We start from the raw sequence: 25,381 nt of genomic DNA, 5'->3' as shown, positions 1-25,381 counted from the left end.
GGATTAGTTGTGGCTTAACACAGCTGAGCCATAGCATCTCCTGCTTAGTGTAGGACTTGACCTATTAATCACCTTAATCTGTCAGTAAAAATCTGCAATAGATACTGAAGGAATGTGCCTGACTTTCAATTTGAGCAGGTTCCTGAGCAGAGTCTACAAGAAGCAGTTTGGCTGATCTTTTGGTGGGGCATAAAGTTTCAATTTGTATTCCTACTGGAGGAGTAGCTTCAGAGCTGCCGTGCAAATTCAGATTAGGGTTCCATGCAGTAGCATACAGAGGGTTGGGCTGAGGTCTTTTCCTATTTTAGTACCTGAAAACCTTTGAGGAGAAATGCCAGGGAGTGAATCTGGGACCTTATAAACACTGAGGAATGTGCTCTATCAGAGGTCTTTCGTTTCTTGTCCCCAATTTGTTTTGAAGTAAAATTTGGCTGAAGGCTAAATTGAATCTTGACATGTTGCTCAGAATGTATAGTCATTTGTGAAGCACTGTCACTGAGTTTCAAATCTGTGACTCAAATCCGTTCCTCTTGTAAATTGTTCTTAAGGTTATTACCGCACTGAGAGAGACAAAGGGACACAGTATGAATTGTTCTACAAGAAGGCGGAGGATATGGAATACAGGCATGTCACACTGTTTCGTCCATTTGGACCCTTGATGAAAGTGAAGAGTGAAACTGTTGACATCTCCAGGTCAATAATAAATATTATTGTTCCCCTTGCTGGAAGAACGGAAGTGTTTGCACAGTTCATGCAAAATTTCAGGTAAGTGCATCAGATACTAGGTGCTGCGTTAGCTGGTGTGGGCTTCTTCCAAAAGATACAATGAATCTTTTAACGAAGCAATTACCCCAGCTAAACATCTCATACATAATAATCTAATAGCATACTGACATTTCCAACTTATTTGGAGGATCTTCTTGTCAGCTGAAAAAAAAATGTACAGTGGTGCCCCGCATAGCGACGTTAATCCGTTCCGGATTAATCGTCGCTATGCAGAAACATCGCTAAACGGAACGGAAAAAGCCATAGGAACGCATTAAACTTGGTTTAATGTGCTCCTATGGCTTCCAAACTCACCGTTCAGCGATGTTCCTCCATAGCGCCGCCATTTTCGCGCCCTCGGTAAGCGAGGGCAGGGCGCGAAAACACTTGTGGCGGCCATTTTGGGCACCCGGCGGCCATTTTGGAACTGCCGATCAGCTGTTTAAAAAAACATCACAATGCTATGTTTTGCCTGTTCAGAACATCGCAATGCGATTGCATTAGCGATCTAAAAAAATAGATCGCTATGCAAATTCGTCATTAAACGGTGCGCTCATTAAGCGAGGCACCACTGTATAAGATGCAATTCAAATCTCAGATACTACACTTGATCTTAGCCAAAAAGCCATTGATATCTAAAATACAATCTCATTGATCAAGACAGTAGTTTGAACTGTCTCAAGGGACAGTGATGGACAAAAAAAATGGACAAATTGAGGGTTGGAGTTCTTTGTATTGTAATTAAATCTAGTAAAAATAACTGGTTAATTATTCAAATTGATTCTAGGTTGCAAGAGGTGCATGTATTTCTAAACAGTACACATTTATCTTGTCTGATATTTGCTACTTTTACAGTAGAACTATAGTATCTGTGGGGGATTGGTTCCAAGTCCCCCCATGCTGAACAACACAGAACGTTGTAATTTACATGGTCTCTTGGTCCCTCTACTGGCCAGTTCTGGTAAAAACACCATGGAAATACATATAAATACACATTTCTGAGGTATTTTTATTTAGTATTTCAGGCACCAGATAAATCAGCAGACACTGATCCCACAGATAGTGGGGTTCTACTGTAAATGCAAAACTCTTGGTTGAGAGACATGCTGAGGAATTGCAGTAATCAGGTCCTGTTGTTTTACTCTTTCAGGGAGGTATGCATTAATCAGGACAAGCGGATTCATCTCACTGTAGTATATTTTGGGCATGAAGGGCTTTCAGAAGTCAAGAGCATCTTAGAATCAGTAGCTCGGTGAGTTGATAAAGTATAGGCATAATGATCTGGTAAAAATAAAAGGATACCATTCATACATAATGTTGGGATGTTTTTCTTAGGTTTGGATTCCCACTGAGTGAGACAGGCAATAACTTATCAAATGTTACCACTTACATGCTTTTATCGAGCATGTAACTAAGGTCTATTTTACTGTATTTATTTTATTTTTATTTATTTTATTCTAAAAATGTTTATGTATACTCTACCTTTCTCTTATGAGGAAGCTGAAGGCTGAAAACCATACAAAAGTAATATGAAATTAGATTAAGTAGAATCTCATTTTTTTTAAAAAAAAACAACAACCAGCAAAATGGAATTGGTTTGGACAATGGTGCAAAAAAGAAAAAGAAAAATTGTTTATTTATTTATTTATTTATTGGATTTATACCCTGCACCATCTGGCAACCAGGCCACTCTGGGCAGCTAACAACAAGATAAACAGTACAATATCAAAACAGGATAAAAAAATAAAATAATACATACATTCAACAAATATAATAACCAGTAGGATGCATTAAAACAGGTGGTAAAAAGGATGATGAAAAGGATGGCAAAAAGGATGGTAAAAGGGAGGCTGAGATCTCAAAAAACCCTAATACTCAGGGAAAGCATGGCAGAAGAGCCAAGTCTTCAATGCTCGTTTGAACCCATCCAGCGAGGGTGCCAGGTGGGTCTCAATGGGCAGGTTGTTCCACAGTTAACTGCCATCACAGTTAATGATGGCAGTTAACCATCATTCAAAGCTTTCCACGAAAGCTGTGTTGTTACCCAGTGATGAAACACCAACAGTAATGAAACCAGGCAGGGCTTCCTGGGGAAAGCATTTCACAGTGAGGATATGGTGGCCTGGATACTAGATTTTAAGTAGTTGACATGGGGTACTCATCTGCATGGTTCCAATCATGTTTTAGGGAGAAATGGTTGTGTGTGCATTAAGCGTCTCTGAGGATGTCATTCCTTCATTCAGTTCTTGATGCACTTAATGCAGCTTTTGAGTTTTCCTTAAAAGATGCCTACGGTGATGTATGTAAATTGGCATTTTTCTGTTCAACTTGAATATGTGTCTCACTGGTGAAAGTCTTTAAATACAAAAAAGAGGAGAATAATAAATACCGGAAGAAGTTGAGAGGGAATGTCACTAACGTTCCTTGTATTAGTCCAGAATTTAATGGTGAGCAGTGTTCTGTTGTTTCTCTTAAAACACTCGGTCTGGAAGAAAAATGAACTCCCAGTAGCATGCTGAACCTAAATAGTTCACTTGTGTAATTTTGTGCAGCTTGGATTGGCATAAACCAGTAAATCCAATGTAGCATCTTAAAGAAAGAGCCGAGCTGCCACCAGCATGTTGACAGTCTATCCTGAGTGGTTTCAGTGCAAACTTTCTTTGGCACCTGGTTCCTTCTCCATCAGACTGAATCTGGTTTAGAGCATTTCCAAAATGCAGCCTCTATAATGGCAAAACCCCTCCATAAGAGATATTAGGTTCAGATTGTGCATATGCTTGCAACACACATTCTACCAAGCTGGAATGTTATGAACTGAAAACCTAATGCCCTCTTCTCCTTCTCTCTTCTTCCTGTTGTAGAGAAGTTAACTTCCACAATTATACTCTCGTTTCTTTGAACGAGGAATTCAATCGTGGCCGAGGACTCGATGTGGGAGCCCGAGCCTGGGAGAAGGGCGAAGTCTTGATGTTCTTCTGTGATGTTGATATTTATTTTACAGCTGAGTTCCTAAATAGCTGCCGTTTGAATGCTGAGCCAGGTAGGCAGCCAGAGTAGCCGGTACTTCAAAGGGGAAAAAAAAAGAAAAAAGGAGATTCCACCAACTCTTTCCCCTTGATGCAAGCAGTTCCTTGCTCCTTATATCGGCTCTGGCCCTGCTGGCATCCATGACAGCTGAGCAGGACCTCCCATGTGGAGATGCACACGATTGATGCTAGAGGTTAATCTGCTCTATGTGCCAATTCCCTGGGGCATTTGGGCTGCCACTACTGCAGAGATTGCGCTGGGGCATGTGAGAGACAAATTACCTGCTCAAGACCAGACACTTGAGTATGGCAGAGGTAGAGGGTAGCGTGTACTGAAATTATATCCTATCCCTAGGTAATATTTTCCTCAGGCCAGCGGAATATCATTAAAAGGGTTAGGGTTTCAAGTCCTTTAGGACTTTTCAGGCAAACTCAAAAACTTGTTTTAAAACTGATATTTTGGTGGTCTAATAAAAACACTAACCAAATTTGTTGTTTTTTTATTTGTGGACAGGATGGATAAATTGTTGCCCTAATTTTGTATAGATGAAAGAAAGTACTGACTTGTCACAAATTGCTGGATTTGTCATCAGAAATAAAATGTGCTTTCATGTCTCACAGAGTTATGTTGAAAACAGTTATCGAACTATTGATAGCCACTATTGAATTTTAATGAGGGAGTAGTTGGTTTTGTTGTGTTTTCTCCTGCCACAGTTCCATTCTCACAGAATCTCTGTGATCTAGATTGGGCCGCGAATTAATAGCCTGCCTTTGTGGAACAGGTTTTTTTAAGCATGTCATATAATACTATAACCAAGGGTGCTTCTTGGACCCAATTGCCTCTGATTATCATGTTTGGTAAAATCATCATCATCATCAGCTTCTCTCAATTCAATTCTTGGCAACCCTTTTCAGGGTTTTCCAGGTAGAGAGTACAGCGGTGCCCTGCTTGACAATTATCCCGCTCCACGATGAATCCGCTTTAAGATGGGGTTTTTGCGATCTCTTTTGCAATCGCAAAACGATGTTTCAAAGGGCAATTTTCGCTTCACGATGATCGGTTCCCTGCTTCAGGAACCAATTCTTCGCATTAGGACGATCTAAAAACAGCTGATGGTCGGGTTTCAAAATGGCCGCCCGCTGTGCATAATGGCTCCCGACTGTGTTTAGGACGGATTTGTCGCTTAACAGGCACCAGAAAATGGCCGCTCTATGGAGGATCTTCGCTGGACAATGAGGTATTTCGCCCATTAGAACGCATTAACCAGTTTTTAATGCATTCTAATGGTTTTTTTTACTTTCGCTTGACAACGATTTCGTTGTACAGCGGTTTTGCTGGAATGGATTATCGTCAAGTGAGGCACTACTGTACTCAGAAGTGGTTTACCAGCCCAGTCCCTTCTTCTGAGGGCACCCTGGGACTCTGCTGCTTGCCCTAGGCCACATAGGTTGACTGTCCTCCCAGGAGGCTCAGTGGCAAATTGAACTCCCAACCTCTGGTTCCACAGCAAGATTCCTAGACCATGGTACCTAAAAAGACATGTTTCAGTACTTGTTGTTCCCCTCCTCTTCTAGTCCCATGCTGATGCTATTGCATAGAATGGGTTGCCTGAGTGGAAGCCAGAAGAAGCAAGCCTGCTTTTGGTTCATTTTTTCTAAATGGATTGCTGCCTTTTTTAAAGAAAAAAAGGGAGATATACACCTGACTCTTGTCTGTTCAAAGATATCCCACAAAGAGTAACAACTATTTCCTGTCTTTATAGGCAAGAAAGTTTTCTATCCTGTAGTATTCAGCCTTTATAATCCTGCCATTGTCTATGCTAATCAAGATGTGCCACCCCCTGTGGAACAGCAGTTGGTAAGTGACCAGGTTTTAAAAGAAGCTTAAAAATGCTGCTCTCTGTATTAACAAGGCCAGTTGAGTGCACTGTTTGCTGGAACATCTTTGGAGATGAAGCACTGCTAATCCCTGTTGGATATCTCCTTCATGATCCCTGTAGAATTTGTCACAGACATTTTAGTAGAGATGAGAGGCCATTCAGTAATTATGAATGATAACCCCGAAGTGTTTGTTAATCCCAGCATCTTGCTGAGCTGTTTTGGATTTATTTATTTATTTTAGAAGCATTGCTAGAGTGATCAAAGATGAACTCTGTTCCATGCCTATTTGAAGTTAATGATAACAGATTTCTTGTATGTATGTAGACACACTCACTGATGTACAGTTAGGAACAGAAATAATTGGTCACTGACACACGTTTTGTTATTTTGTCTGTTTACCAAGATAAATCCAAATTGCAGTTAAATAATGAATATAGGCTTAAAGTGCGATCTCTCAACTTTAATTTGAGGGTATTCACATCCAAATTGGAGGAAGGGTTTAGGAATGACAGCTCTTTAATATGTAGCCCCCTATTTTTCAAGGGACCAAAATTAATTGGACAATTGACTCAAAAGCTGTTTCATGGACAGGTGTGGGCTATTCCTTCATTATTACATCATCAGTTAAGCAGGTAAAAGGTCTGAAGTTGATTCCAGGTGTGGCATTTGCATTTGGAAGCTGTTGCTGTGAACCTACAACAAAGGAGCTCTCCGTGGAAGTGGAACAGGCCATCTTTAGGCTTCCAGAACAAAAGAAAAACTTATCAGAGAGATAGCAGGAACACTAGGAGTAGCCAAATCAACAACTTAGTACCTTTGAAAAAAAAAGAAAAAAGAATGTACTGCTGAACTCTGACACAAAAAGACCTTGGAGATCTATAGAAGACAACAGTGGTGAATGATTGTAGGATCCTTTCCATGGTAAAGAAAAAATATCTTTAAAAGCCAGCCCAGTTCTGGAACAGCATTCTTTGGATGGATGAAACTAAGATCAACCTGTACCAGAACGATGGGAAGAAAAAAGTATGGAGAAGGGTTAGAATGGCTCATGATTTAACTAAATTCAGTGAAGTTGATTGGATGGCACTTCACTTTACAGCTGCAGTAAAGACCTGGCAAAGCAACACAAAGGAAGAAACCCAATGCTTGATGATGTCCATGCGTTCCAAACTTAAACCAAAGGATTCTCGACAAAGTGCTAAAAATGAACATTTTATTTGATTGTCCAATTATTTTTGAGCTCTTGAAATAAGGGGACTGTGTATGTATTTTTGTACCACCGCTTGAATTAAGGATGAAAGTCTCCACTTCAATTGCGTCTCAATTGTTTCATTTCATATCCATTGTGGTAGTGTACAGAGCCAGAATTATGAAAATTGTGTCAGTGTCCACTTATTTCCAGACCTGACTGCATGACATACCGTATTTTTCGCACCATAAGACACACTTTTTTTCCCACAAAACGGGGGTGGAAAGTCTGTGCGTCTTATGGAGCGAAGAAAACAGATTATATTTTCCTGTTTTCTTTTCCTAAAAAATTGGTGCGTCTTATGGAAAGGTGCGTCTTATGGAGCGAAAAATACGGTATATGAGGCCTGCCAGTAATATAACAGCAACATGCAAAATAACAATAAAAAGTTTTATCTTCTGTTCAGACAACTGAGCATTTGTAATTGTATTGTTAAGAAGATACCATGATAAAAAGACAAGTTCAGTACTCAGTTTTTTGTTTTAATAGTCAATTTGTTTTTAGATTACCTATTTATTACTAATTAAAGTTTATCCCCGTCTTTGTGAATATGCTCCACAGAGTGAATCAAGGTGGTAAGAAGTCATCATTTTCACTTCCAATTTGTTGAGCACATTCACTGTTATAGCTGATTTTTCTGCCAGGATTATATTCCAAACATACTGACACCTGAGATTATTTTGTATATTTTACCAAATCCAGATAAAAAACATGCCCAAGTGGAATTCCCACTGGAAAACTATTCAAAACATATGTTGTCATCAATTTCTGTATTTCTCCATATTATGGAGGAGTAGAGAAGGTGCTGTGTGTGTGATTGCCTTTTTTGCAACAGTTCTGTCTCAGTTGTCATTTGTAATCCTGTCCTCAGTGTTATATGTTTGGCACTTTGCACTCTGAGGGACAAATTCTGAGACGTTTCAGTCTGAAGTCAAATGAGAGGGCTGGTTAGTGTGGACTGTATGTTTGAATGTGGAGTTGCCTAACAGTCTAATTTGCTTCAGGTGCAGCTTTGTTGCTCATTCTTGAGAGACACCTGAAAAAGTCTAAAGTATGCATATGTTTATAATTATAGGTACACAAAAAGGATTCTGGTTTCTGGCGAGATTTCGGCTTTGGGATGACTTGCCAGTATCGAACAGATTTCTTGTCTATTGGTAAGATGAATAAATCTGTCTAGGACTGTGTAACATACCATCTGTTTTATTAATTGACGTTGATAGGGATGTTTTGCTTTCCAGTGGAATTTCTGCTCAGGCACACCAGTGAGATTGGCATTTCTTCAGGGAAAATGTTTCATGTGGAAAAGCAATGTACTAATGTAGCTTTTTCCCCCAAAAGGACCTTCTGTCCTAGTCACCTACACTACATATTCACATTCCATTTTTTCAGGTTTTGGGGGGGGGGCACCAATGGGTTATCCACACCTACTTCTTTTATCATTTCTGTCTTTTTCAGCACTTTTATATACATAAACATGTGTATACATATTTTAGTATATGTATATATATGGCTGTATATATGTACCAAAATTTTGTGTATGTGTTATCCCCCCCTTGTGGCTGAACTGAATTTTGTAATCATGGCCCCCTTTGAGTTTCTGTACAATATTGTAAAGTAAGAATGTGCTTTGGCTTAAAAATGTATTTGGATTCTGAATCAAAGCAGGAATATTTGTCCCTTTCTGAAATCAGAAATGGATCAAATCAGTGCAGGCCTTTTCAAAGCACATAATATTATTTTAGAACTTCAGCTGTTAAAAAGGCTAAGATCTGTTTTAAAACCCTCTCACCTATGAAAACAGAAGTAATAGAATACCAATACCAGGAAAGTCAGAGCGGAAAGAAACCCATAGCTCAGGTGCCAATCAATGAAAAACCCTGGCTCTCCTGGAAATGGCAATCACTGAATTCCTGGGAAGGAATTGGTCTGTCCATGTGATCAGCAGCCATCTTGCGAGGGCAGCACATTCAAAATAGAGACATTTTCATGACTTTCATATTCAGCAGTTGGAGAGAAATGTAGGATTTCTTCTTTTCTTTTGAGATTGGGATGAGATCTACAATCAGTTGAGTCCCTGTGTGTGTGAAATTCATTCAGGATTTGAGTGGGGTAGGTCACAGTAGTATTAGGAATAAGATAAAGCAGCTATCTAAATTGCATGGCTCCTAGCCGGCGATTGGGAAGGAATGAAGGAAACTGGTAGGAGCTTTGCCGGTACACTGGTGGTCAGGCAGTAGTAGATGGCACTGAGTTTATCCCTGCCCCCTCCCCACAAATCCCAGGTCAGAGCCCTTTATTTTCCCTGTGTTTTATGTTCATCATCCAGACATATGTAGTTATATGCAGATACTTTATGTATTTGGATAAAAATCAAAGTTGTAATTTATAAGGCAAATTATTTGGACAGAATCAAAGGCAATGGTATCCACACACCTCTATTGTATTCTGTGTATGACTGCTGTTTTTGAATACAGTGTCTTTAAATCAGAAGTATTTTCATCTCTCCACTTTACTGTAAGATAAAGTATTGGTGACCCTGCTCTAAACTTTTAGTTCTTTTTCCATATAAGATTTGTAGATCCATGAATTAGACATTGTAAGTGGAGCAATTGGTAGGGAAGTCATAACCAGAGGAGGCAAATAAAGCAGGTTGAGTGTGAGGGGAGATTTTGAGATTGGGGGGGGGGGGGCAATTCCAAAGAAATACAAAATAGAGGGGCAAAAGAGGCACTGGGGTGCCCTTTTATCATTATCATCCCTTCTTATGTGTAATCCATTCCATATGATATATCAGATGAACATAGTTTGTTACCCATGCTTCTACCTCCAGAAAAAAAATATTTTGTGTTCTTTTGACTGTTGTTTTCTTGCTTAATTAGATCTAGAAAAGCTTAGCAATTTTTTAAAGAGACAACGTTTAATTCAGAGTACAGTGGTGCCTCGCACAACGGGTGCCTCACACAACGATGAATTCACACAACTATGCCTTTTTCTGTTAAATTTGCCGCCTCACACAGCGATGTTTCCTATGGGGGATTTTCACACAACGATGTCTCTTTTTCGTTCCTGTAAAAGTGTCTTACAATGTTTGGAAGCCGTTTTAAATGCTTGCAATGGTTAGCCCACCTCCTGAAACCTATGCAAACTGATTTTGGTGTTGTTCTGACACTTTGTTAATTTATGGTAATTTTTTGTTTTCTCCATTGAAAACCATTGAACGGTCTGTCTAATGGTTTCCAATGGAGAAAACAAAAAATCATCATAAATTAACAAAGTGTCAGAACAACACCAAAATCAGCGAAAAGGGAGATCGGGAAAGGGCTCTTTGATCTCCGTTTGCCTTTTAAAGCTCTTCCTCTTTTTTGGAACCAATTAACATCGTTGTGTGAGGCACCACTGTATTTGATTTAAAAATGATTTTTTGGGTCCTGCGACAGTTAGGTTTTCTGACTGAAATTGCAGGGGCTGATGCCAGTTGTCCTTAACTGCTGGTGGGACATGGGAGTAGAAGAAATATTTGAATGGGTATGCACACTCTTGTTTTCCTGTTACATGCATGTGGAGACTGGGCAGGACTTCAGCCTCTATGTGTCCTCTCTGGGGAAACTGCTGTGTATACATGCATGAAGTTTTTCCAGAAATAACATTTTTTCCTTCAGGAATAGAATTTAGTCATTGCCAGTGAAATGTTTGTGTGTTTGCCTTTTAAGATGGCATCTGTGTGAAAAGCCTTTTGCAGAGCTTCTAATTGGTGCTTTTTAAAGAGAAAGTTGACTTTGATGAATAGCGCACTGCCAAATACCTCAATCTCACTGTGGTTTTGGCAGGGGTTATTAATTAAACAAATCACTGGAAAAGCCAGTGCCTTGGGTGGGAGGATCTTGACCAGGAGGCCAGTGGAATCTTGGGGAACTAAATCTCCTGTAACCCCCACCTGACCATGGGTGACATTAATGCATCAAAGATGAAAGATGTCAGCCAGGTTTTCTTATGGAAAACAGTGGGCATAAAGGTAGCACTGAGATATGAAAAGCAATGTAAGACTATACCATTGTAACTTCCAAGTATGATTGCCGTAGCTAGGCAGAAATTTTAAAGTCACTTAATTCCTAGCTTCTTTCAGAAGGCAAGAGGTGCCAGAAATCTCTGAATAGAGATTTGGAATGTATGAATTGTGCATGTAGCACAGTAAATACACAGTATAGTAGAAGAACTTAAAAGGATGACTATGGAACAAGTGAAGTTGGTTGGCCAGGATCTGGCAAATTACAGATGACTACTGGGCATGCTATGTTTTATTTGAGCAGTAATGATGAACAGCACTGTTGGAAGTTGCAATTGTAGTAACAATAAATATAGTTGTAGCTGCTAACCAGCTTTGTTCCATACTCAAAACTGGATGATGCTAAAAGGAAATCACACAGACATAACTATTGTGCAATTACATGCCCCCACTGCTATAAATAATGAAGAAAGCCTGGGAAAATGCAGTGAAGAACTCACAGCTGTCTTACAACATAGGAAAAAGCAACATCTAAATTTCATAACAGGATTTTAATACTATGATAGTGAAAGGAGTCTATGGTGATTTTCTGGGTAAGACAAAGGGGGGAAAAACCCAAAACAGACTAGGAACACAGGGAACGAACATGGAGAATAAATAATGGAATTTTGTGATGAAAAACTTGTAATTACCAATATGAGATTTAAATTACTACCAATGAGATTGTATGCATACAAATCTCTACAGGACAGCACTGATTAGTATTGTTAGGAATTAAATAGATTATATCATATCACAGGTACTGAAACTGCATTAACTACTGTATTTGCTGGCGTATAAGACTACTTTTTTGCCCTGAAAAACATGCCTCCAAGTGGGGGCGTTGTCTTATACGCGAAGTGCACTTCAGTTGGGATAGACATAGCTGCCCATAGTGGCCTTCCGATGCTCGCCCGGTGCCCATAGTAGCCTCCCAATGCCTGCCCACCTCATTCTACATACCGTCCAGCATCGCGCAGTATCCAGCGTGGCCATGGCGAGCATCAGCAGTGAAACGGGTGCCAGCCTTTTCAACGTGACCGACCCGTTCTGCTCGGCGGGAAAAAGCGGCACTCCGGCCCACCCCTTGTCTACGCAGAGCTCACACATGCTCACTTGTGCACTAGTGCCAGTCACAGGGAGATGCAGGGGCGGGCTGGAGGTGCTGCGGCTGCACTGCGGCCGTACAATGGTGACAGTGAATAGCACCTTTTATTTGGTGTGTGGAAGGTGTGCAGAAGAGGGGGTAGTCTTATACGGCGAGTATATAACAAACTATATTTTGAGTGGAAATGTTGGGAGGGTCATCTTATACTCCCAGTCATCTTATACGCTGGCAAATATGGCAAATGAAAATTAACCCCAGGTTAAATTTGGATATTTGTGTCATGATTGTAGCTTGCCGGAAATTAAATATAAAATAGTACTGTGGTGCCTCAACTTACGACCTTAATCTCTTCCGGAATGATGGTCGTAACTCGAAAAGGTCGTAAGTCAAAACACAATTTCCCATAGGAATGCATTGGAACATGATTAATCCATTCCGGCTAGGGAAAAAATTATAAAAAAACACACCAACAACCACACACAAAAAAACCCAAAGAAATCCCACTGCACGCCCCATCGGAATGCGCCGGGGCCAGAAAAAAAATCACAAAAAATCCAAAACAAAATAACAGAGCAAGCCCCATTGGAAGGCGCTGGGGCAAAAACAAAAATAAAAAACCACCAAACACACCAAAAAAATCACAGCACAGAAACATAACCCCCCAGCCCAAACCCACTCTGCAAAACCCTTTAAATGTACTTAGTCAGAAGCAGAAAGCAGCACCAGGCAGTCCCAAGGCTCCTCTGAGGCACTCACTCTAACCATTGGGGTGAAAGAGCTAGAAAGAAGTAGCCTTTTCGCCAACCAACAGTTAATACATTTGAATTCCCCACCTTTCCCCCCACCTTTTTTTCCTGTTGTAACTCAAAGCTCTGGTTGCAAGTCGAAGCAAAATTTTGCGCCCACCGCTGGTTGTAAGTTGGGATGGTCTTAAGTCGAGGCGCCACTGTAAAACCAAAAAGAGAGCAGAAATTTAAAAACTAGGTAATCTGTTTGTTAAGCAGCCAGGGTGATTCTTGAAGCTATCAATAAGACTATGTCCTCAAATATAAATTTTATTTGTCCTAAATTAATTAAAGCATTGGTAGGTGTGACCAACATTAACTTCAAAAGTAGCAATGTAAATTTGAAAAGTAGATGGTAGAAGAAGTATTAGCGCTAATAGAAGAGAGATGGAAATGGAAAAATAAAGACTACCGTATTTGCCGGCGTACAAGACAACTTTTTGGCCCTGATAAACATGCCTCCAAGTGGGAGGGTCGTCTTATATGCCAGGTGCACTTTTAGCAAACCCTCCCTCTCTCCCAGCAAAGTCACTTACCTGGTAGTAAGACCGAGTAGACCAAGCTCCTCCTTGGTAGCCTGGGAACAGCCTGACTCTAGCGCCGAACAGCTGACTGTCGGGAATCAGCAGAGAGGCGGCAGCCATTTTGAGATGCGCCCACATGGCTGCTGCCTCTCAAAATGGCTGCTGCCTCTCCAAAATGGCTGCCACCTCTCTGCTGGTTCCTGACAGCTGTTTGGCGCTGATGCTGTCCTTCTTCCAGCAAACCCTCGCTCTCTCCCAGCGAAAGGAACCAAAAGTGGCAAAACGAACTCTCCCCATGATGCAGCCAAAGCAGAATCACGCATGCGGAAGAGGGGGTAGTCTTATATGGCAAGTATTTAATAAACTCTACATTTTGAGTGGAAATGTTGGGGGGTCGTCTTATACGCCCAGTCGCCTTATACGCCGGCAAATACAGTATGTCATATTTATAGAATTGCAGAAGAACTTTGAAACAACATCAGGGAAGTCCAAGAAAAAACAGTGGCCCTATATAGAAATAGAAAATCTAGAGACTGTTCATAACTTCAAATGTGCATGAAAATATCAAGGAGGTAGGAGGCATATTTAAAAAGCAATGACTACTACTGATAAGTGCCAGTAATGGCCTGATACTTCTCGTAAAGAATAAAAACACTCTGTAGAGTGATTGCATTAAAGAGTTATTTCAAAATAACAAGCCAGCAGAACTTATTATGTTGATATTAGATTGTACATATAAAAATCCAAGGTGTGGCTAAAAAAATGTTAGTGCTCCTGGACTCTGTAATGTTTTCATGGGTTATTAAAACTGATAGGAGAAGGGGCTGTTAGAGGGATGTGGATAGGTGCACTTACTTTATTCAGTACAAGAAAGCTTTTGACACACTTCAGTATGATGAGCCAATGGAATTTTTGGTAAACAAAAGTCCTGATTCAGAAGATACTCATATAATTGGCGATGTGTACTGGCAACAAAATCTTGCAGCTGCAGGTGAACATCAGAAGCCATGGAACTATGAGAAGAAGTATAACAAAGATGTATGCTCTCTCTGCTGTTTTTCAATGTGTACTCTGAAAATGTCTTCAGAGAAACACTTGCACTTCAGATGACTGTCATAATCAGTGGAGAGCTTATCAGCCATATCTAATACGCAGATTATGTAATTAGTGGTTAAGAATTTAGAAGGTGTGCAGAGGTCATTCAGTAAGGTCCATTAAGTAAGCAATGAACGTAGTCTAAAAATGAACATTAATCAGTAAAACTGAAGTAGCCAAGTAATTGAGTTAAATATCTGAAATGAAGGTGCAGTGTATGTTGGAATATATAAGATTCTTGGAAATTAGTGGAGTAGGGTGGTGGACAACACAATTGATTTGTATCTTGGTTTATTTTGTGTTGTAGTGTGTGCTTTTTATAAAATTTAAAAATAAAAATTTATGAATGGCTCTCAAAAACAAAACGAAAGGAAATTAATGGAGTAGACAATGGGATTTTAGCTGTACAATAAAGGTCAGAATAGAGGTGGCTGAAAGCAGCTTTGTTAACATGAAGAATGAAGTACACAACAGAAACATAAAATTGTAGAGAATGTGCATTGCATAGTGCTATGTATTCTTGGATCTATCATTCATGTGACAAGAAATGCAGAAAGAAGAAGAATGTACTGGCTGAAGAAGACTGGTTTGGATGCAACACAAGTTAATTATTTAGAACTGCCACATCCAAATTGATGTAGCTATTATGACATCTGTCCACAGGAAAGGAAGGAATATTTGGTGCTGTTAGCTTTTACCTCTGAACGTTTCACTTACATGAGAATCCTTAGTCGCCTTCTTATGTTTGAGGTATTAAATAATGGTAAACAAAATGACTATATTCAGTGTTTTGAGTATTTATGATAGTTGGTCTTTTATTTCACTTTTTCACAGGTGAGGAGAAATAGTGAGTGCTCCCAGCTAAAATAGATGACAGTATCTATGCTGCTGGAGCCTTCTCTCAGTTAAAAAGTGACTCCTCAAGTGGCATGTTGAGGACACTTGGATAATTAGAGTCTCTGACTGTAGGCTTCCATCATTTCTGACAAAGGACTCATTTTTAAACTTAATTTATAGATTGCAATATCTTTTTATTTGAATTCACAGTATGTTAAAATTTTCTTCTCTTTTATTTTCTTTTATTTGCTTTACTTTCTCTCTCTTGAACACATACACCGACAGTGATTGGTGCATCTTCCTTTGGGTAGAATTATAATGCACATATAGGGCACGTGAGTGTTGAAAACAACACATCTTCTCTCTGTGAAAACTGTTGCTCTAACTTTATTCCCTTTGTTAGTACAATATTTCTGAGTTCTCTTTTTGTTCTCTTGCAGGTGGGTTTGATTTGGAGGTCAAAGGCTGGGGTGGGGAGGATGTTCATCTTTATCGGAAGTACTTGCATGGTGACCTCATTGTGGTCAGAACCCCAGTGCCTGGCCTCTTTCACCTCTGGCATGAGAAGCATTGTGCAGATGAACTGACTCCAGAGCAATATCGCATGTGCATCCAGTCTAAAGCCATGAATGAGGCATCTCACTCTCACCTGGGAATGCTGGTATTCAGGGAGGAGATTGAGGCCCATCTGCGCAAGCAGGCCTACAGGACTAACAGTGAAGCAATAGGCTAAAAAGATTCTCCATGCAATCTGAAGCCGCTCAAGTTGCTACAACCAGCATCGTTCTGAAGCCTTAATTAAACTCAGCTCCAAACAAAACAAAATGCAGTGCCTCTCTCTTGCTGAAGATGAGTTCAAAGATCTTTTTCTCTCGCCAGCTGTTACCTAAAGATCACAGTTGATCAGGCACCTGGGTGAAAGGATATACTTCAATTGATTTTCACAAGTTCTGCTGTGGAGGGAATGGGGTGGGAGAGGCAATTGAACTCTAGGCCAATTACGTTCACTTCTCCATGTCTAGTTTTCTTTATCTTCTTCAGTTTTCAGATCTGGATTATGTGAGGATAAGACCCACAGTTTAACAAGTCTACTCCTTTGGTTATTCTGTACTGCTCATTTCACTGTAGTTCTTAGAAGGGAACACTATATGTATGTATACATTCTACTGAAAGAATCAAAGCACCATGGTCAAAGCCTCTGGGAAATCGTATGCAAAAACATGATACGTTGTGCAGCTAGAATCACTGAATTCGCCTTATTAACCATCAGGTACACACATATATATAAAAAGTTTTTAGAAGAGGCCACTGAACAGTTCGTACAATAATACTGTCAACACTGTTCTTTTTCAAATTGTAAATGGGTTGAGCTTGTATGCTATTTGCTTATTTTAGCTACTGGCCAAATAATTTTTGCATGTTTCGGGATGTAGAAAAAGATGCTGTCTTGAACACAAAACTGCACTTCACTGCCTCATTATTACACTTCCGATAGTCTTTGTTCTTGCAATGAATGTTGAAATCCCTGCCACTTAGGTGAAGGAATTGAAGCCTGGAGAAATGACATTTAAGATTAGACGTCAATCTAATCTGATTGGGTACATCATTTTAGGGAACAAAAATGGCTCCTGCTTTGGGCATATTGTAATGAGCAGTCATTGAAGGAAAGTAGAACTGAGTAGAGATGGGCATGAACTGGAGAACCAGTGGTTTGTGATGGTTCGTGGCTAACCACAACGACCCCAGAAAAATGAAAGAGTTTGTGGTTTGCTTTTCTGGTTTGTGTGAGGCAGGATCTGCCTCTTCCGGTTTTCAACTCTGCTGCCCGCCCCCATCACCACCCCGTGTGGTCCTGCTGCCACTGTTATTCCACCACAATCCTAAGAAATAATGAACCCGGCTTCCTTGCCAGGAGCTGGGCCCACTGCTTTGGAGCATGTGCCTGCGTATTAGGTAGGCAGCCAGTGCATGCACAGAGGCAGCAGGCCCAGCTCTGGGAAAGAAAGTGGGGCCTGCTGTCTCTGTGTATGGTGGCAGCAGCTGGACCAGGCAGGAAGGCAATGGGGATAGAGGGAAGTGGGGGCTGGGAACCCCCTTTTGCCAAACGAAACGGAAGTGCCAAGGGTAAAAAAGGTTTGATGCTTTGTTTTGCTTTGGCAAAATGTGATCCCCAAACTGGCTGGCAAACCAAACCAGAAACCAGCCCAATTTGTTGGTTTTTCCAGTTTGTGATTCAGCTTGCGCCCATCTCTGGGGCTAAGCTTTTGTGCAGCCTGTGTCGAAAAGGGCTTGCAAAGAAGGCACTAGAAGCCTACAGATTTCATGGGCAATGAAAAGATACCATTTTTAGTTCTGAATGACTATGTACTGTTTCACTATAGTTCTGGACACTGATTCCTTTTAAAAAACATGCAGTTTGCCTTTATATAACATTTTGGAGAACAATGTAACTTGTCTGAAGTGGAGAGAATGTAATGCAAGTTGGCTTACTGTTGTCATTTCTTTATAATTAAATTGAATACTCTTGTGTTTTAATATTCAGTTTGTTTGTTTCTGAAGTCCTGAAACAAAGTCATGTCAATCAGTCCTTTAGACAGTGAGTGTGTGTTATGCATTTATATATAGGGTAGTGTGAGCTCTTTAAACCTATGTTAGGCAGGTGAATCCCTCTATGTTATTTAGCATTTGTACAATCATTCCAGCATGTCAGTGTCAGTGTTTACACAGTGTTTGTGCAGATTAGTCTTTATAGTGCAGTAGCTCAAGCAATATGGTACGCCTCCAGCTGCTTACTCTCATTCAGGTGGGAGCTGTATGCATACGAGTTTGCAGGTCAAATATACAGTGGGGTCTCTACTTAAGAACGTCCCTACTTAAGAACAATCCAACTTAAGAACAGCTCCATTTGCTAAATTTTGCTTCTACTTGAGAACAGAAATCCAAGATAAGAACAGGAAAAAAAAACCTTTCCTGCTTTTTTTTTAACCTTAGGTCATCTTAGGTTAAAAAAAATTCTCCCCCTAGTGGTAGAGTACGTATTAACCAGCTTTGCATTAGTTCCTATGGGAACTAATGCTTCAATGTACGAACGCACCTCTACATAACAAAAAAACAGCCAGAACGGATTAATTGGTTTTCAGTCCATTCCTATGGGAAATTTTGCTTCAACTTAAGAACGTTTCAACTTAAGAACACCATTCCAAAATGGATTAAGTTCTTAAGTAGAGGTTCCACTGTAGTTTCTATGGACGGAAAAGAGCAGATACGGATTAAATGGTTTTCAATGCATTCCTATGGGAAATGCAGATTCAACATAAGAACTTTTCAACTTGAGAACCACCTTCCAATACGGATTAAGTTCTTAAGTAGAGACCCCACTGTATGGTGGTCCTAAATAGTTCAGAAGTCTCATAGGAAAATCTCGGAACTTCAGTATGTGCATGAAAAATATGCAAGATATATCCTCCAACACACCCCCTCCCCCAATGAATCCAATTGATAGTCCCAACTAGGGTAGGCCTGTTAGGTAAAGGTAAAGGTAAAGGTTCCCCTTGACAATTTTTGTCCAGTCGTGTTCGACTCTAGGGGGCGGTGCTCATCCCCGTTTCCAAGCCATAGAGCCAGCGTTTGTCCGAAGACAATCTTCCGTGGTCACATGGCCAGTGCGACTTAGACACGGAACGCTGTTACCTTCCCACTGAGGTGGTCCCTATTTATCTACTCGCATTTGCATGCTTTCGAACCGCTAGGTTGGCGGGAGCTGGGACAAGCGACGGGAGCTCACTCCGTAAGTTCATAGAAACTAAAATTGTTGACTTACTGTTCAGCAGTAACGGCATGTCTTACATAGTGGACCTGCTGTGATTGGGGCTAGCAATAGGATTTATGCCACAGACATTTCAGTTTTTGCTTAACTCCTAGGGATTGTCAATGCAATCCGCATGCTGAAAAGTCCCACATGTTCGACAGGTTGTGGAGCCTAAATGATGCAGTGTAGTGTAAGATACCCTGCTCTTTACTGCCATTCCCAGAAAGACAAGAAGTTGATGCAGAGAGGTGGGCGGAGAGTTCAACTATGCTGAGAGGCCACTTCCAATGGGATCCTCTCTACCACTCCCCTTCCAGCCAGTCATTGAGAACTCTGGATTTTTTTGTATGTGAAAAGGTTGGTATCAACTTTCTTGTATTCATCCCTTTTTCTGTTTGTGTTGCAACGTGTCTTTTAGATTGCAAACAGCCTCTTGTATGTGCTGATCTTGGATTAGGTTGCTCCAAAAGTCTCAGCTGTAAAGGGTGGGTTTTTTAAGCCTCCGATTTCACTGTCTTATGTCGCCCAGAGTGGTTGACCAGACCAGATGGGCGGGATATAAATCAAATAAATAAATAAATTATGTAGACACACAAGAGTCACAAAATAAATTCTGATCAGATCTAGTGTAGCATCCTAACATTATCCAGAGACGCTTCCAGGAAGCCAACAGGTTTTTACAGCAGAAAGCCTTCTCACTTTACATCACCTTTCAACTGTTACATGGACAAATGGTCCATATATGCTGTCTCTAAATGTGTGATGTTCTGTTTAACTGTCATGGGAAATAGCTTTTGATAGTCCTGTTCTCCATGAAATTCTCTAAACTTTTAAATCCACATAATGCCAAAAGCAGCATTAGGGAGCTCCAGATGTAACTGATGAGGGGGGGCCCCGGGAAGAAATAGTATAGCTTTCAGCCATTCCCCACTCAGCTGGCCAAGCAAAAAGCTTGAAGCATGCTTTCTGGCAGGAAAGAATCTGCTGTTCCTGCAGGTATGTTCAGGACATTCAGGTCTTTCTGTGACGACTTCTTGTTTTTAAAGGGGAAGGAAATTATACTCACATAGCCCCTGTTTTGGCCTTTAACCATCAGTGACTTCTGGCAGAAAATGTGAGAAGTTAACTTTCATTGTGGGAGAAGGTCCGGACTTAGCAAGTATGTTCCTTGCTGTGGGTCACATAATGTAAGGATTATGCTTGATTTTAAAAAGGTAAAGGGCATGCAGTTGCTTCTAACAAATAATCCCTGACCTGCACAGAGAACACTTGAATACCTCAGAGGTTTAGGTACCTGGGTGTGAAGCTAGAGTTTGGAATCCGATTCCCCACTGTGCCTCCTGTGTGGAGAATCAGCCTGTATGGCCTTGCGCAGGCTGCATGGTCCCAGGATTTCCCCAGAAGAAGGGAATGGTCAACCACTTCTGAGTATTCTCTACTTGGAAAACTCTGAAAAGGGTTACTATAAATTATAATTGACTTGACGGATCAGCATAATCACCATTATTTAAAAATGGTACAGTCAATCAAAACTATAAAAACATTGACTGGTATTATATAAGATATCAATTTTAATCAAAAACCTAAGTATCTTTTAAATATCAACACAGTATGTATTCTGTTTGCTAATATTGCCAATTTTTTGTAACTGATTTTTCTGAGATGTGCAACTGCTCATAATACTGCGTGACATTTCTTGATATTGTTCCCAAAGCCCCGACAACTATGAGGACTACAGAAGAGTGTGTTTCATCCACAAGTGAGATGTTTTGATTGCCAGATCTCTGTATTTTGTTAATTTTTCAAATTCTTTATCTTCAACTCTGGCATACCGTGGAACTGCAATGTCAATGATCCAGACATTTCTTTGTTCTGTTACTACTATGGTGTGTTATATTCAAGGAGTCTTATCAGTTTGAATCTGAAAATTATTATTATTAGTAGTAGTAGTAGTGGTGGTGGTGGTGGTGGTGGTGGTGGTGGTAGTAGTAGTAGTAGTAGTAGTAGTAGTAGTAGTAGTAGTAGTAGTAAAGGTTCCCCTTGACATTTTTAGTCCAGTCGTGTCTGACTATAGGGGGTGGTGCTCATCCCGTTTTTCAAGCCGTAGAGCCAGCGCTTGTCTGAAGACAGTTTCTGTTGTCACGTGGCCAGCGTGACTAGGGAGGGCCATTTTACCTTCCCACCGAGATGGTACCTATTTATCTACTCACATTTACATGCTTTCGAACTGCTAGGTTGGCAAGGAGCTGGGACAAAGTGACGGGAGCCCACTCCATCACGTGGATTCGATCTTACGACTGCTGGTCTTATGACCCTGCAGCACAGGCTTCTGCGGTTTAGCCCGCAACGCCACCACATCCCATGCGCCACCACGCAGTAGTAATATTTAAACCTGTATGGTAGTAATTTCAGCTAAAGATGCCATGCTTTTCATAGCATGTTGATTGGGTGGTGAATTCACAGTTTCTTTTTAGATCCTGATGTGGATCTAAATGTAGTGCCTTTTTGATTGAAACATTCTTATGTGTTCTGAGAATACAGACCTGGCCCTTTCCTGCTCCCCCTACTTCCATCACAGTAAAGGATGGACCTTCCTGACTGTCTGCCTACCTTGCTCTTAGTATAGGTGACCATAGCTATGGCACGACACCTTCTTAGCTGTATGTATTGAAGTAATACTTGGATAAGTTAATGCTTAAAATTATCTTAATCTGTGACTGCAGCTGTGACTGTTTTATACATTTGTACTGCAAAACCATATTGTGGAGAATAGAACTTGGAAAAGTTACTTCTTGACATTTTAACTCCCAGAAACTTTCAGCCAGCGTGGATACTTGTCATGCAGGTTGGAAGATTTCTTGAGAGCTGCAACCCACACACCTCCAATAATTTTTATAAGCTCTGGAAGAGAGTTGGGTGTTAATACGTATATAAAGTTTCAGTTATCAGAGTCTCTTTTTTTAACACAGCTAAAATAATGCTTGACCTTGTTTTTGCTATGTCTGTCCTCTTGCCTTCACAGCAGGATAAATTATGTGACATGTTAATCTGTTGTAAAAGAGATTAGGACTCATGAGCGAATTCAATTTACTTTCAACAAAAGGAAGGAGCGTATACTCCTAAAATCTCTTCTGCTAGAGGAGAACACTCTTATCATTCATGCTGTGTTTTACTGTAGCTTTAATTATAGCTTTTATGTGTATGGGTCTTGACCTGTCTACCCTGCTGAGAAAGAGAACAAGACTTTGTTTGTTCAGTATTAATGAACAAAATACATGATTTTGAAGCATCGAGCTTATAGATTTCTACCACTCTTCAACAGCAAATGTCCATTATTTAATCCCCCACTCTTCTTGTCAAATGGGAAGGTGCTAGGTGTATTCTAATATACTTGATGGATTTTGCTTAATATAATTTGTGAAAGGATACATTTACAAATCTCTTTTTATGGAGACAGGAAAGATCTAGCATTTCACCCTCTTCTTTTTTGTTACACATTTACAACAGTAGTGCCCCTTCCTAAGCCAATGCATTGCCAACGTTTACTTGCTATCAATTCTCATTCCTCTTTAACAATCACTAACATTGACTTTATTATTTTGCTTTCCTCTCTCTCTCTTTTTTTTTTGGGGGGGGGGAGTTCTCAATTTACCAGGACAGGATCGAACACTGTGCTAGTCATACTGCAGTCCAGTTGCATGTGGTGGTCATTCCTACTCTGTAGTTGAATATATATATTTTGTCTCTGGGGCGGCTCTACTGAGCAGTTTTTTCCTCTAGCAGAGCACAGTAAGGAGCACAATGCAGAGAGAGAGAATTCTCTGGCACACTTAGTCTTAATCCCCACAGTTATTTATTTTCCTAGAATTATTCTCTGAACACAGAGAAGGATGTGAGTTAACAATAAAGCACTTCTTAATCTTATTATATAAATCTGGAAAAAGGATCTCAGAAGGACGTATCCTGCTGCTTTGCCCACCCACCTCTAGAGTTTCTCCTCTGCAAAACCATTTCTTGTGCTCTTTTCAAAAAAATGAGAAAAAAAAGTCAGAAATGGCAAACAAAGAGAAAGGTTATTCCAGGCAATTTTTTGGTGTTTAAATAATCTGGGGCATGGATTTCAAGGGAGAATATCAAGCAGAGAGCAAGTCAAAATAAAGATTTCTCAAAAGTCTCCAAATCTCAAAAGTTTTAAAAAAGGGACTGACTGCTCAGCCATTTCCCACCCTTCAGATTCTCATATATTTCTGATGCTCCTCCATAGCCCTGAGGAGTGTTTTGTCTCTTCTATTAATGATCTGGAAGCACAACCAATTTATTTGCCAAACTCTGTTCATCTCAGGGTAATAAACAGGTAATCAAAGTGTCTTCCTTTTGAGACATGAAGGAACACTGAGCACTAATAATTTCAAGTGCAGGAACAGGTGACACCTTTATTGGACCATTAAGAAAAAAAATAAAGTGAACTTTCAATTATATTTCATCTTCCTCAGGCTGTGCACCACGTTCTTGTGGGTAGCTCCAAAATTATAGGTTTATATTAAAATCCCAAAAGTTTTATGGCCACTGTTGGGGGCAAGGTGTAGCTTCTTGGATGGAGATTGCCGTAGTCTCCAGTCTGTAAGACGCTATGTGAGAAGGGTGTGTTTTCACTCCCCTCTTTAGCCAGTGGTTTGGAATTTATGTCCCATCTCTCTAAACAAAAGATGACCAGCATTCTGCGCCTTTTCCTTTCCCCCTTCATTTGAAATGCAAAGAGTTTCTATTTGGCTAGGGAAAACAAGCAGGATAATAGACACGTGACTTTAATATTAACATATAACTTTCGGGCTACCCACGAGAACGTGGTGCACAGCCTGGGGAAGATGTAGTATCATCAAAAGCTCGCTTTATTTTTTGTTTTGTTTGCTTAATGGTTTGATAAAGGCATCACCTGTTCCTACATTTGTATTGTTTTGAGGATCATGTGGCCTTTTCCTGATTTTTTCTAATAATTTCAGGAGGTCCCAGTTCAATGTAAGGAGAAAACTTGGCTCATTATGTCAGAGGGTTTTGGCAGGAGACCTGACGTGCATATTGCTCTAGCTTGTTAAAATGTCCCTGCTTTTGGAAGCATGTGTTACCTTAAGGCTACCATGAAAGGAACACAAATTGGAGGTTGCTGGTGGTTTTGGCAAGAAAAAAAGTGACATAAAAAGCTGAATGAAGTGTTATGTTCCTCGAGCAGAAATTGTATGTTTGTGAGGTAAATAGTGATGAGTTTTGTTTTGTTTTTTGTTTTTTTAGGTTTGAAAACAAAACCAGACCCCTTCAAAGCACCAAATCCTTCAATCCATTCATCATGGGCAATTGAAGCTGTATGTTTCATGGTTGCCCAACCAAACATTCTAGTTAAGAGAAAAGTGGTGATTGTGAATAGAACATGCTCTCAGAATGGAAAGGTCATCGTCCCTTCATGCTGTCCCCAACTATCTGAGTTTTTAAAAACTCAGTGAGTGGGCATGTTTGTTTCTTCCCCATCCATGAGTAAAACTGAATTTTTAGGTATTCATACTGGTCACTTGAACACTGTCATTTCAAGTGCTTTATGTGAGCACTGGAGATTACAAATCTAGTTGTTCAAACCCCACCCCAGTTCTTTATAAAATCCTCTCTCATCTGGCCCAGGCTGGTCATTTTTTCTCCAGTACTCCCACAAGTACTCGCCTCCTTTTGTGCAGAAATGGTGTCGCCAGTTTAAAGTTTGTGAATTACCTGTCACAATTACATTTATCCGCATAGTATAAATGAATAATAAATTCAGCCTGTACTGTGTGTAAGATTTGTGTGTTTGTACATCCTAGCATATTGGCATCCAAACCAATTTTTGGAAATGCTGATTGCAATAGACGTATGCTAAAAGGAGAGATTGGACAGAAGCCTAGTGGACAACAGATAAACTGCTTAATTTCTGGCCAGAGGAAACGATGTCATAGCTGCTGTTTATATGATATTCTCAACAGGAGTCCATCGAATACCTGCTAAAAGCTAATTATCAGGATGCTTATCTGGGGCTTTTGGGAAACTGAATTAAAATTTCCTGTTATGGATTTAATCAGTTTTTTTCTGCTGCAACGAATGAAAAAATTGTTAACTTCTACATTTTTTTGCGATGTATTTGGTAATGAAAGAAGTATGAAGTGTGAAGTGAAGGGCTGTTTTTCCCATTATATGACACTAAATCTGGGCTTCTTACCAATTGTACATTCATCAGGCCTA

At 40.2% G+C, this 25,381-nt stretch overlaps 1 protein-coding gene across 5 annotated transcripts in view; it reads left to right on the top strand.

The window, feature by feature from the left end:
* CSGALNACT2 (chondroitin sulfate N-acetylgalactosaminyltransferase 2) overlaps positions 1-17,850 on the top strand; it is a 47,336-nt gene extending 29,486 nt beyond the window's left edge. For 2 of the 5 annotated variants that reach the window (XM_020802281.3, XM_020802280.3), the window contains exons 3-8: positions 549-765; positions 1,916-2,017; positions 3,627-3,805; positions 5,555-5,649; positions 7,997-8,078; positions 15,756-17,850. In XM_020802281.3, coding sequence (XP_020657940.1) covers positions 549-765; positions 1,916-2,017; positions 3,627-3,805; positions 5,555-5,649; positions 7,997-8,078; positions 15,756-16,048 — 968 coding nt within the window. In that variant the 3' untranslated portion in view covers positions 16,049-17,850. The remainder of the gene's footprint in view (positions 1-548; positions 766-1,915; positions 2,018-3,626; positions 3,806-5,554; positions 5,650-7,996; positions 8,079-15,755) is intronic. The other 3 variants (XR_013543865.1, XM_020802285.3, XR_002301345.3) reach the window with 3 other exon arrangements.
* Positions 17,851-25,381: the final 7,531 nt, after the last annotated feature.

Source organism: Pogona vitticeps, chromosome 3 (genome assembly GCF_051106095.1).
Source record: "Pogona vitticeps strain Pit_001003342236 chromosome 3, PviZW2.1, whole genome shotgun sequence".
NCBI classification, from domain to species: domain Eukaryota; kingdom Metazoa; phylum Chordata; class Lepidosauria; order Squamata; family Agamidae; genus Pogona; species Pogona vitticeps.
This window is presented reverse-complemented; position numbering and strand designations above follow the sequence as displayed.